The sequence below is a fragment of the Chinchilla lanigera genome, unplaced genomic scaffold, assembly GCF_000276665.1.
Source record: "Chinchilla lanigera isolate Chin_1 unplaced genomic scaffold, ChiLan1.0 scaffold00098, whole genome shotgun sequence".
NCBI classification, from domain to species: Eukaryota; Metazoa; Chordata; class Mammalia; order Rodentia; family Chinchillidae; genus Chinchilla; species Chinchilla lanigera.
The window spans coordinates 8106000-8119835 of record NW_004955499.1 but is presented as its reverse complement, the minus strand read 5'-3'; the positions used below and the strand labels follow the sequence as shown (position 1 = coordinate 8119835).

Here is a 13836-nt window from a genome sequence, read left to right as displayed (position 1 = left end):
AATGGGGATTTAGCTCAGCGGCAAAAGCGCCTGCCTGGCAAGTGTAAGGTCGTGAGTTCGGTTCCTGGTACCGGAGAAAAACCAAAAAAAAAAAAAACAACAAAAAAAAAAGAAACAACCTACAGAATGGAAAAAAGTTTTTACCAGTTATTCCTCAGGCACAGGACTGATATCCACAATATATAAAGAAATTTTAAAAAATCAAACCCTCCAAAATAAAAGACCAAATCAAAAAATGGGCAAGCATAATGAATAGACATTTCACAGAAATAGAAGTACATAGATACATGAAGAACTGCTCAACATCCCTGGCCACTAGGGAAATGCAAATTAAAACTCTACTTTTGAAATACATCTGACTCTATGAAGCAAAATTGGTAAATAGTATTACATATGCAATAATATGAAAAGAAGACCATAAATGAAATGGAATTAATGGAAATGGAGTGTTATGAGGCTGTATTTACACTGGTTGATGCTATCATAATTCAGATTAGACAAGGAAAAGATAAAGATTCAAACTCCAGGCCCTAGAGCATCAGTTAAACATGACTCAAGAGGGAAGAAGTACCTTCTGGTACTATGGCAGAATAACAAATTATCCAAAAGTCTACCTTTAAAATAAACTTCTTATTTACTCACCTTTTGTACTAGGCTGTACCCCAGTGAAATAACAAAATCATATGCTCAGTGCCTGGCACGTGTTGTGAACTGGAGTAATATTTATGGAATCAATAATGATCTAAATGAAATAAGTAAAGTGCAAAGAAAAAAAATGTCCTTCTTGCTGTTCTTGTTTGCCTTAAAACAAATTGATATCTAAATTGAATTATCTGTGCACAGGAAAAAATAGCAAAAAATTAAAGCATTTTAAGAAACACGATTTTTAGAGACATTCAGTGAAGGCAGAGAGACTTCACAGCAGCAGCACCTGACTGGGAAAACTTGGAAAAGCTGGAAGCTTCAAACACTTGTATTTAAAAACACCAAACACCCATTTGAAAAGACAGGGTCTCAGTTAGAACATCCTTGTTGGTGAGACTCAAATTTAGTTTCCATGAATCCTCAAGTCCTTTGTTAATTCAAAATGTGAATGGGACTGAAAGGATTAGCAACAGATTTGTGATCTATTTTCTCTATTTACTGGGGTCCTGGTGGGGAGAGGAGAAGGGCTTGGATATGCCTATGCAATTTACCTGGACACTGAGGTATCAGTGTGCACTTACTAGAAGACCTACAATAATAACCATGCTCTACACCTTCATTTATACCACAGAAAATAATACTGACATTGCAAGTGCTGATGAGGTTATAGGGCAACTGTAAGCTTCATATGCTGCTGGTTACTTTTAAGAATAACTTTTTGCTGAACACTTTGATATTATAAAAAACAGCAAATATTCCAAAGAAAACATAGCTTAACAAACAATAAAACCTGTATTATGTGAAATCATGGCTGTTTTACCATTTATCACAGCAACTAACAGCCCCTAAATGAGCATGAAATTCCTATGAGGTTTTACTTGGATTTGGAGTAAGTGGAGGGAAATCACTAAATTTATAACACAGGCTCGTTTCAGTGATGCGCAACTCTATACCTCTATCAGCTGTCTTTCATGAGTTTAAATAAATAAGATTTATATTCTCCCTTAAATGTTAAATGTTTTAAAAGTTTGGGAGCAGCCACCATGGTGCCCTCCGGGAGTCTCATGGGTCCCCTCACTGTTCTGGGGCTGCTGCTTTGGGGACTCTCTGGACCCATGGGAGACAGGGCGATGTGCACATCCTCCCCTACAAGAACTAGAGAGAGCTGCTGAAGGACAGTGGTAGAATGGTAGAAGGGTAGAATTTTATGCTCCATGGTGTCCTGCTTGTCGACATCTCCAACCAGAAGGGGCAAGGTTTTGCTCAGCGGGGTGATCTTGAGGTTAACATTGCAAAGGTAGATGTCACAGAGCAGACAGGACTGAGTGGACGGTTTATCAGAGCTGATTGGTCATAATGTACAACATAGTTCAGTCTAAACTGTCACTGAACATTTTCATTCAGAAAATAAAAAAGCAGATATAGTTTCAAATACGATTTAAGAACATTTAGTTTAAACAATTGTTTAATTTTTGAAAATTTGGTGCCAAGCAGTAAGATTTGAGTATGTTTAATAATAACCTCTTTCAACTCTGAGTTGAAAATTTTTATTTACTAAGATTTACATTATTGGGGGTATTTAAGATTACTTAGAGAAAAAGATTTCTTGCTTGGTGTAATTTTTCTGTTTCACTGTGTTAAAAAAAAAGAACATATTTTCCATAAATGGGAACTTTGCCCCTTATCTCAAGAAATGTGTATTTTGGTGATAACTTAGGTCTTTTAGAGATATAGTCCAAAATTTCCTATTCTTTATGCTGATAGTCAAAACTGTCTTTAATTATAGCTTTCAATTATAGTTTTCTTTTTTACCATCATATATAGAAGATGCTACTGCTTTAAGGTTTTTTAAAGTCCTTGGTATTCTCTTGATTCCTATAAAGATTGCCTGTTTTATTCCTTTATTCAGTGTACTTTGTTTTGGCACGGGTTACATGTTTCAAATTGGATGATATGAACAGTATTACTGTTATACTTATTGTTGGTAAACAGTGCTTTTTGTTATTTTAAATTGAAGTTTACTGAGATTCATCAAACTAGCCAATTATAATTTTGGCCAGTCAGTCCAGCTTTTACATTATGACTGTTGAATCTCACCTTGAATTTTTTTTGTATGTATGTGTATTTTTTTATGTGAAGGTATACATTCCTGATTTCTACGTGATGTGGAAAAGCTTTGGTATTTTATATTTTGGGGATTCAAAGCTTAGTTGGATATAAAATAGTATTTGCATTCTGCTCAGGAAAAAAACACCTTCGGTGTGTTTTCAGTGCATCTTTGACACATGCAAAAAAGTTCTTTTTTTTTTTTTTTTTTTTTTTTTTTTTTGGTTTTTCTCCGGTACCGGGAACTGAACTCACGACCTTGCGCTTGCCAGGCAGGCGATTTTGCCGCTGAGCTAAATCCCCAGCCCCTGCAAAAAAGTTCTTAATTGAATTTGCAGCTAGTGTGTGCTTGATGTTTTAGATTCACAACATTGCGAATGTTTTTAAAAAGACAAACTTCATATTTTATTGCTCTTCATTGCTAATATTGGGGGTATTTCCCAAGTGGAAATCAACAACATGGACCACACAGTTTTCACCTGACAGCAAGGAGAGGGCGCGATTGAGGATGGTAGTACGGAAACCACAAGAAAGGGAAAAACCATAAAAAAAAAAAAAAAAATCATCCAGCAATTACTTAATACATGGTTTCTGTGAGATCCCCCTCCTTTTAGGTTCTTTTTTTTTTTTGCAAATCCATTAGATCTGCTGTATCGTAATGTACAACAGTGTTTCTTTAAAGGCTTCTCCTTTAAACAACTAAATATTCTACCACTGGATATGTAATTTGTGATGCCTTAAAAAATACTCTAAGCACACACAAAAAAGTTTGGGGTTGGGAATATGCTTCAGTAGCAGAGTGCTTCCCTAGCCCCAGATGAATCCCCAGAACTGAAAAAAAGGTTGTGACTGATGTATAGGAATGGAGAATTTTCTTTCTAAATTTCCTTATTGCAGTATACTGTGGTACCTCCATTCATGAATTTAATTCATTCCATGATTCTGGGAAAGACGGCTGTGGCTGTGTTCATCAACCAATGCAGAGTTCAAGAAAAGAAGCAAAAATTTTGCCCAACACTTTTGTTCAGGAACTGAATTGGTCATGACTAGAAGCATTTGTAAACGGAGGCATTACTGTCATTCTTTTTCTTTACATAAAAAATGTATTGCTCTGTAAATATAAATTTCAATATCAACAAACAATAGTCCAGTGAAAAAACACTAGGCATTAACATTGAAAACTCTTTCTTAGTTTAATAAGTAGAACTTTGGCATTCAAAATTCTAGCCGTAAACTCTATTACAAAACAAAAACCTCTTTACAAAAAGGAGGCAAAAATGATAGTCAGAAGGCATAAGCCAAACTATAAAATTTATCTGACTTAGGGTACGTGCTTTGAAGCGTTTTAGTAAATTGTATAATTGTGGGACAATGAACACTCCCTCCAGCTACAGAACCTGGCCATCACCCCCAAGTCTCCCCTAGTGCCTGTGTGTGCTCACTCCCCTCTATTATCACTTTGCTATCCTTTTTTTAGAAAATTCTTTAAAATGGAGCCATGAGTAATCTCTCGGATTTCTTATATAGTCATACTGACATTGAAAAATAACATATTTCCTTTCTTCCTTTTTCATGCTCCCACTTCAATTTCATTCTCATTCTGTTTACAAATTAGTCTTACATTTTTACCATACTGGCTTAAAAGCTGAAGTTAATGATTCAGGAAAAAAACCACATGAGCAAGCTTTAGCCCTGATCAGGCTTCACCTAGCTTCAACTCTTACATAGAACACATAATAAGCACATTTTCTTCCTTTCCGAACTGTGTCCTTTTGACAGTCCTTTACCTGAAGCTGCCTTTATGTTGTTCTCATTCGTGAGCAGTGGCTTACCAGTTGACCATTATGTTCATCCCTTTGAAGACATTTTAACTGTTTTTGTTTGTTCTTGTTGAAAAGTCTACACTCTGCCAGTCTAACTGTAGATCCTTTATCATTAATCTGTTGTTTGCCCTCTGGTTTCCTCAAACAACTTCACTTTATACCTGAAGATACCTATGCTTTCATATATATCTATGTATGGATCTATTTTTATTTAGCCTACTGAAGACTTACTGTTTTTTCTCAATTTAAGGATTTATATCTTTCAGTAATTCTGGAAAAACTTAACCCCACTTCCTTCATTACCTTCTCACAGTCTATTTTTATTTCACTGAAATTCCATGAAATATTCATTGGGCCTTCTCACTTTATCTTCCTTGCCTCTTACAACATCTATATCATTTTTCTATTGATTTTTCATAATCTATTCCAGGTTTCATAATTTCTACTTTACGTTTGTGATCCAAGTTTCCTGACTCTCTCATCACCTGCATCTATCCAGCTAAGTAACCATAACACAGTATTTGATACTATGGAGATATGGAGGTCATATTTTTCATTGACATCGTCACTGCTAAATGTCCCCAGGAAGGAGAAATACATTCATCTCCGACAGACCCCTGAATTAAGGTAATGCATGAGAATGTGTACTTTTTCATTAGATTAGCAATTTCTTCACATCCTCTCAACACACCATTAACTTCAATGGCCTGGGTCATTGGCTATATCCACACCAGCTGTTCTCAGCAGGGACACATTCGCCCCTCAGAGGACATTTGGAAATGTCCACTCATTTGGGTTTTTGCAACAGAGGGAACTAATACCACTACTGGTCTCTAGTGGGAAGAGGCTGGAGATGCTCCTTAACATTCTCAATGCACAGCCCAGCCTCTCTGTTCCCAAAGAACCCATCCCAAAATGTCCATAGTGGCAGGGTTGGGGAAACTTGCTCTGACCTCACCATTGAGCACATCTGACAGACCTCTAAGTTCTGAGAACAGGTAATTTCTGTGTGCACCTGGGAGCTTCTTTGCACGCTTGCGGCCAGCATGGATTTGGTCCTTGTCACTGATGTGAGCTGGCACACACCAGCCAGCACACTTCTCTGCCTGTGGATTTTGGCAACACATGAACAGGAAGTGTTGAGAGGCTGACTTCCGGAAATGAAACCCTTCAAGGAAGAGATGGACTGATGCAACACTGGAGCCCAGAAGCTTGAGACACACACAGAGAAACCAAGGACATAAATTTTATTTGCAGTGAGGATATACTCATCCCACTATGCCACCTAGGTGGCAAATTCCTCAAGCACCCTGCAGTCAGGACTTCCCACACCTTCCAGCCCTCAGTTCTGTGCTTTCATGTGAGCCTTAGGGAACATCACTTGGTGCCACTGACTTGGGCTTTGTGAAGCACATATACCCGAAGCACAGGGTGCTATTGAGGAGGGACAGGGCAGCAGTGACCATCCCCAGTGGGAACACGTGGGACAAGTGTTTCTTGATCACATCCTCTTTGTCAACAGAAAAGCTTAATGGGAAATCAAGGGTGCTTTGGCCAGAAATGTCCATGGCATAGTTCCAGCTAACAGCCAGAGCCACACAGCCAGAGCTGAGTAAAAGGAGGACAGCTGAGGTTCTGTAATAGAATTGCAGGAAGTCTGGGTAGGTGGTCTTTAACCTGCTAACAATAAAGGCCACTGTGCATAAAATCAGGGCTGCTGACTGCAGAAAATTCACCAACACCATTAGATCCTTTGCATACTCAAGCTCAATTGCGTGGGTCCAGTCACTGCTGATTTTGGATTCTACTACTATAATATGTGCCGAGCCTGAGATGCCTCCCCTGACATAGTACTGAGCCTTCCAAAGGCCAATGAAGGCAATGAGAATACCCTCTTTGTCAAATTCCCACACGCGCCAGGATAGACTGTTCATTAGGACAATACCGAATACCCAGATCACAAAACTAAAAAGGAGGATAATCAGGGCGTAGATCTGTTGCTTCACTCCAGGGAAACTGTAGAGGAGGTCGAGGAGGCAGCAATTCAAGCCAGGAACACCATGGAAGGGGGGAAAATCAGAGCATAAATTGTGGTTAGAGCGTGGTAAATATTTACATGTTCTCCATGTATGAAAGTTACATTTAAATGTTCTATATACATACTGCCTTCCTAAACATTTTAGATAAGAAAAAGAAGTCTAGCAGCTGTATGTGGTTGGACATCTGTAATCCCAGCACTCAGGAGGTTGAGGCAGGAGGATCTAGACTTTAAGGCAAGCCTGGGCTACACAGTGATTCATGGCTGGTCTTAGATACATATTGACACCTTGTCTCAAAGTAAGAAAAGACAGCAAAAATGAGAAAGGAAAGAGAGAGGAAGGAAGAATGGAAGGAAAGGTGGGATGGAGGGAGGAAAAAAGAAACAGAGAGAAGAGAGAAGGGGACGGATCGAGGGGAGGTGAACAAGGAAAGGAGAAGAGGGGAGGAGAGGGGAGGGAAGGGGAGGGAAAGGGAAGAAAAGAAGCCTAGGCATCCATGACAGCTGCAGGAGTATGAGTTTGTAGGAGATATTAGAAGACAGTGCGGCAGTATCTTTCAAAAGTGGAAATGTTCATATGTCTTATCTATCAACTCCAGTCTTGAGAATTCATGGTAAAATAAGAGTTTGTGCAAACCTATGCAGCAATATTCAGTTTGGTGTCATTTGCAATAGAGAAAATTGGAAGTAACCAAAATGTCTATAAACAGAAGGATGGCCAAATAAATTATGGTATCTCTAAGATTGCCAAGAATGAGTTAAGCCATATGAAATGTAGGAAGAAACAAACAAACAAAATCTAAAATGAATACAGTGTAAAGCCAAAATGAAAAATAAAATATATGGTGTGACCATTTGTGTTAGAGGAAAAACTTATCTGCTTTTCTTTATACATACAAATAGATACAAGCATATTTTTCTAAAACTTGAAAAGATGCACATAAAAGGAGTAACTCTAAGGAAATCAATTCAGTAGAGAGGAGCTTTCCATTCTTATTTACCTATATTTCTGCAATTTGTTTCTTTATTTGCTTATTGATTTGTTTGTTTTGCAGTAGTGGGGAATGAACCCAGGGCTTCACTCATGCTAAAGACCGCTCTACCACTGTCATAAAACCTCAGCCTATCTGTGATGCTTTGTAATGAGAAGTACACATACTTTATAATTAAGGGTAGAGTGAACATGACCTTACAGATGTATATGTGAAGTGTCACACCATGCCTACTTGCACTTTTAACCCATTGCTTGCTCAGAACTCCCCCTTTACATATTGGCTTCTTTTGGGTGCAACTTAAAATAATCCTGATGTATTTCATACGCAGCATTTATCTTCTAGAAAGCAAAACTTACACTTCACATTTACACTGTGAACCCACTTATTTGACTGCCTTGTCCATTCAAATGCAGGTAAGTGCCAGGGATAATAACAAATTTATAGTTGGAAGGCAACCTCCCTAGCATGGTAGTGCTAATGTCTACCCAAGCATGTGGACAATATGGGCTCTGCCCGTGCACAACATTCTAGGCACTGCCACACTCTATCTCCTTCACGCGAAGCCTGCTATTTCCAGCAAGGCCCCACTGGGCCCCAGGCTTCTGTGGAATGTCCTTTGTCATTTGGAGAAGGCAACTGTCGACTATGAAAGTGGCTTTATGAGACAAGTATGGAAGTGATGGGCAGTTTTGAGAACTCAGTGTCCAGAGCACTTCCTTGCCAAAGGAGCTCTGAGGGAATGGACCACAGGATGGGGGAACTGTGAGGAGAGAGAGCACCAGGAAGGAGAATACGGTCGTCAGGAAAATGTGCTAACTTGGGGAGATCTGGTGCTGCCCATGTCTGAAACCAGTGGGGTAGGGACGTGTTTTTCTCAAAAGCCAAGTATGAAGACTATGTGGAACTTATATACACATTTACCCATATGTGAAGAGCATCATTTTCCACATTAGTATGACGGGATGACAAATATTCTTCACAGAGGTAGGAACCATTATATGGGAAGAGAGAAATGTCCAACCAACATGAAATGCAACGAACCACCTACAAGAAAAGAAGTACTATTAGGTAAAATGTGAGGTAGTAAACAGGGCCTAAAAAATCCTGGGCTCCAGTAAAATACTCACTACAGGTTTACCCTGTGCTTTGTACAAGGTCACAGGCTCGTGTAAATGCTGTGTGTATGTTACCACATTCAACCCTCAGAGAGTCCAGTGATAGAGGTGAAATTATGACCCCATGTTACTGCCATGAAGATAGAGCACAGGCTAGTTACAGGGCATATGCAACCATCAGTGGCATATATATAAGGGACGATGCTGAGTCAAGTCCTCATACACAGTGCCTCCCGCCTCATGATACTCAATGGGATTCATTCACATCAGGAGAACTGACCATGGAAACACCATGTGGCTGAGCAATGCTGCTTCTGGGCATGCCTGCCAAGGAGGTCAGGGCTGGGTCTTGAGCCATGTTCATGGCATTACGCACAAAGGGACTCAGTGGGAAAACACACCCAATGTCCACTGATGGGTGGGCTGATACACACCTGTGGCCTGTATGTAGAACATAAAGCTCTGCCAGTGCTACCACCTGCATGAACCCTGAAGACTTGGTAGTGAGTGAAGGCCATCAAAAGGCAAATACGGCATGCTGCCCTTGCACAAGGAACCTGTAGGAGGCAGCTTTCCTAGAGATGGAAAGTAGAATGGTGCACACCAGGAATGGGGAGAAGAGTGAAGGGCAGTAGGTGGACATGGCTTTTCAGTTGGGGAACATGAAAAAGGTCCAGAAATGGATGGAAATGATGAAATATACAGAGTGCCACTGATCTGTACGTCTCACAGTGCTTAAGATGGTAAACTTCATGGCACGTATATTTCACCATAGTAGGAAAGTATCACTAGAAAAGCAGATAGTGGAAATTGAATCCAGGGTTTTTACATTCAGGTATGCCCCCAAGCCCCTTTTTTTCCCCCGCAGTCCTTTTCTTTATCAGTACCTGTTTCTAGAGTATAACGTGTACACTCCTGGTGGGAAGTTGGCACATGTACATAACGCACCTTAATCCCCTTTTGACTCCCTCCCCTCCCTCCCCTGCTACCCAGCTCCAGGGGATGGATCCCCGTCCTTTTCTGTACGTGTTTGCAACACGTTTCCATTCCTCATGCACACTCGCTTCATGCTGGTGTGACATCTGCATTCCCCTTCCATCGCCTCTCCCTTCTCTCCCTCCCCACTCTCTCCATCTCCTGATCCCTTCCTCTTTGAGAAAGCCCTGGGATTTCCTAAGGGCTCCTTGCCTCCTTCCTGGGGATGCTTACTTGCTTCCCTTTCCCTGCCCGCTTCTTCAAACACCACCCATAACCCACAGTGGGATGAGGTCCCCCCAGCACAGGCCCTTCCTTCCCCTCTGCATTTCCCATGCAACCTTTTTACCTCGGCACATGGCTTTGTGTCTCCCCCAAAAGCCACATTGAACTCATAGCCCCAGACCTTTAGAATAAGGCTCTACTTAGAGACAGCGTCTTTACAGAGGTCATGGAGCTCAAGTGAGGTTTAGAGGCGGGCCCCAATCCAACATGGTGGTGTCCTTAGAAGATGTGGAGAGATGTGGAGGGAAGCCTTGTGCAGAGCTCCTGTTATGTGCACAAACCTCCCTGGGTGCTGGGTAGAGGAATAGCTCGAGTGCTGCCACCTCAAGGAAGATTCACTCTGCAAGGAGATGGAGACATTTAAGTCACCAGTGCAGATGGGAAGAAATAGGCCTGCGAAGTAGCTGCGAACACCTGCTGCTGGACAGAAGATGCGGAGAGGACGCCACATGGCCGACAGAGGCTCTTGGCAGGAAAATTGTCCCAATTCCACCAAAAGGAGGAGTCTGAGTGCTAGAAATGGGAGGAGAGGAGGCCACTGAGTGTGGGGACCTGCCCTGAATGTGGGCTGGCTCTCGGGATGGGGCCATGAAGCAAGGGAGAGGCAGGAGCAGCCAGGGAAGCCCATCCTAGAGAGCACTGAGGGCTCTGGAGTGGATCACAGGGCGGGCGTGACCCTAAGAGGAGGGCAGAGTAAAGGCCGCTGCAGGTGACTCCAGAAATTGCTCCAATGGCCAGAGTCACCCTGGTACGTGCCATATTCATAAAAATCCCTTGCATCGTCCTGATCATCCAGATTAAGTTTTAGGAAGGGACAGTGTAAGTGGCAGCCTGGAATCCTGAGCGGGTTTAAGTGACTGAGCACTTCTGTTGGGATCACATTAGGCACTGCCCTTGAGGCCGGTGCTGGAGCTCCTGGACTGGTGAAAGCACTGACATGTGTGCAACTGGATTTGTCGTGCGAGAGGCAGATTCAAGTATACAGGAACCAGGGCACCTGCTGCCTTGGCCGGCACAGCTGGAGAAGTGGCTCCCTCTGCTGCCCAAGGGCTCAGGAAACTAACTCTACCCCTCTGCTACCCTGCACTCATGAAAATAGTGTTTCGCATGGCATGAAAATGAATGCAAGTCACAGGTTCCCTCGGAAGTCTCAGGGCTGGGTCAGTTCAGCAGCGCAGACTCCATGTCTGGGGAAGGCAGCGGAGATCCCAGCCTATGCAATAGGACACCGTGTGCTTCCTCCAATCTGCAGCAGCCTTACCCTGTCCTGCAAAAACCCACAGAGGAAGACACTTCCCTGACACGATGCTCCTTAGCATTAGGAGGGGATGGATGAGGGAGGGAGGGCTGCTATCATGGGAGTGGTGGGAACAACACCCCAACTTGTGAAGGGACCACAAGGGCAGCGAGGCTTATGGGGCTGCAGAGAACATTATCATAGTCTCCAATGATGAGCTTACAGATTTTTAAAAATATAGCTCTTCTTTCAAAATACATGAAGTCCTGGGAATTTTTGATCCATACATTGGAGGTCTGTGGCAAGCGCTGAGAACCAAGCATGGCTTGCTAAGGATGGCCAGGCTGCAAGCAGTCTCCTGGACGGGCAGCAGTGGGATAGAGAAAGGAGGCTGGCACACTCACGCACAGCCACTCACAGGCACGTATCTATAAATACATTCATATGCACAGGCGTGTGGGGGCACACATGCTCACAGTGAGCGCGAAAGATCCATTGCTCGAGGTCTTAGGGAGCTACAACTCTTCATGCATTTGACGGCCGCCCTGGGTAAACAGGAAAGGATTTCTATGCCCGTTTCCACGCTTGGGAATGCACACAGGGAGATCTGGAAGGACAGCATGTGGCACCCTGAAAACGTCTCTGTGAGGGTAGAGGGGTCTGAGCTGAAAAGGCCTTCTCCCATTCACAGTGTGTCTCAGCACCATTTATTTACCCTCACACTGAAGAGGCCAAGAGAGACAGGGACAGAGAGACAGACTCTGACCGAGACTGAGAGAGACCCACAGAGACAGACACAGAGATGAAAGAGAGACTGAGAGAAAGGCACACACAGAGACTTACAGAGAAAGATACACAGAGGCCAAGGGATGGGTGGGCAGAAATATCTTGCAAAGAAAGCTGTTCCAGACCCTTTGCTAGGTAAAATTATCAGCTGGAGAATGCTGTAGAAACAGCTCCATTGCTGTGAATTAAGGACAGGATATACGGCACAGGTTTATGTAAAAACATACAAGATATAAAGTCCTATATATGTAGACAATAAACACTGTCACTTCTGGGATATGGACAGAAGGTGGGAACACAGGTAGGATGAGCATCTTCTTTGTCCCAGGCTGCAACTAACCGAGAGAACATTACACTGCGTGAAAGAAGTCCGGCAGAAAAGAACCAATCCTGTGTGATTCCCCTTGCAGGGTCCCCGGAGAGTCAACTCCACAGACAGACAGGAGAAGGTGGTACCCAGGGCCTGAGGACAGGGAGGGTGGGGGAGGTGGCAGTTCATGGAGAGAGGGTTTCCCGCAGGGAAGGTGACAAGGTCAGGAGGTGCTGCGATGACCGTCACACAACCGTGTGAACGTACTTCGTGTGGCTGAGCTGTACACTCAGGACTGGTTAGAAAGACAAACTGTAGGTTATGTCTCTTTTACCACAATAAAAAGAATACACGAGCATGCAGGACAAGGCCCCCACTAACCAGCGTGGTGTCTTCCAGGACCTGGTGACAAGACAGGATGAGGGCCTGCTCACTGGGCCGGCAGGGCTGACCGACACAGATCCTCACTGGCTCGTCACGCTAGCGTCTTGCTCCAGGAGCCAGGAGCTCTCACCTACACGGTGGTCTGGCTCTCAGTGAGAAGGCCTTCTGTTGCAGTTCCCATGGGTACCGCATTCCATCCCTCCCCTTCCCCCACCTGCCAAGTTCTGAGCTGCCAGCTCACCAGGACAATGACACCTGTCCTTCACACTGGCATCAACACTCACTGTGTACCCTGCCTTTCTGGCAGTCTTTGGGGACAGTATATTCACGTATGGGCCATCAAGACCATGTGACCATCTCCTGCGTTTCCCGTCAGAAACAGCACCTCCCTACATCACAGTTGTAGAAAGGCAGCGGCAGTGTACAAATGCAAGGGTTTGTAGAAGCGGCACCCGCCCGGATGGGATTTCCTTGTGAAAGGCCACTAATGCCCAACACACTGGGACAGATGCTGTTTTGTTGATGGGACGTGAGCCCTTCTGGTCGGGGCTTGAGTCACACTTGCCCCAAGAAGGTGCACAAGGGCAAGACCAGGGTATCATGTGGTGAGGGGGCCCTCATTTGTGAGACACTGGCCTGCTAAGCCTCAGAGGGAGCTTCTCTAAGAAACAGCTGCCACAAAGCCGAAGAGTGTCAGCTGTGTGCTACTGAGCACTAAATGTCACACGGAAGTCACAATCCCTGCGCAGTTCGCATAGTGCTTCCATGATGACGGCGTTCTTCCAAGCAAAGTCAGGGGAGATGTGTGCAGAGACTGTATCTGGGACAAAAGGAAACATCTTAAAATACTCTTGGAAAACATTCAGTACAACATTGTATATCCTTACAGTGAGATGTCACTCAAAATCATGGGGAAGAATAACTAAAATAATTCCCAATTTTGCTAACTAAAAGGATATGATTAGTATAATCCTGTTTCTTAAAAAAAAAAAAAAGAAAAAAAATATATATGAATGAGAAAAGTAGAGAAATGGAAGGAGAAATAAGAGAGGGAGGGAATGGAAGGGGAAGCAAGGAAGGGAGGGCGGGCGGTGCGGATACGGGGCCCACAGGGCAGTAGAGCCCTTGGGGATGTGA

General features: G+C 43.3%; 1 protein-coding gene across 1 annotated transcript; it reads right to left on the bottom strand.

The window, feature by feature from the left end:
- Nucleotides 1-5810: 5810 nt before the first annotated feature.
- Nucleotides 5811-12840, bottom strand: LOC102020138. Its single transcript, XM_005406547.2, has 3 exons — nucleotides 12697-12840; nucleotides 8529-8651; nucleotides 5811-6590 (listed from the first exon to the last, which is right to left on the bottom strand). The coding sequence occupies exons 2-3, from the start codon at nucleotides 8600-8602 to the stop codon at nucleotides 5942-5944; spliced, it is 723 nt and encodes a 240-aa protein (XP_005406604.1). The 5' UTR covers nucleotides 8603-8651; nucleotides 12697-12840; the 3' UTR covers nucleotides 5811-5941.
- Between the last annotated feature and the right edge of the window lie 996 nt (nucleotides 12841-13836).

Coding starts and splice junctions, on each gene's coding strand:
- LOC102020138 (XM_005406547.2), bottom strand. CDS start 8,602: ATGGTTCCTACCTCTGTGAAGAATATTTGTCATCCCGTCATACTAATG. Junction 6,591..8,528: donor ATGATGCTCTTCACATATGG/GTAAATGTGTAT, acceptor CCTCCTCTACAG/TTTCCCTGGAGTGAAGCAAC.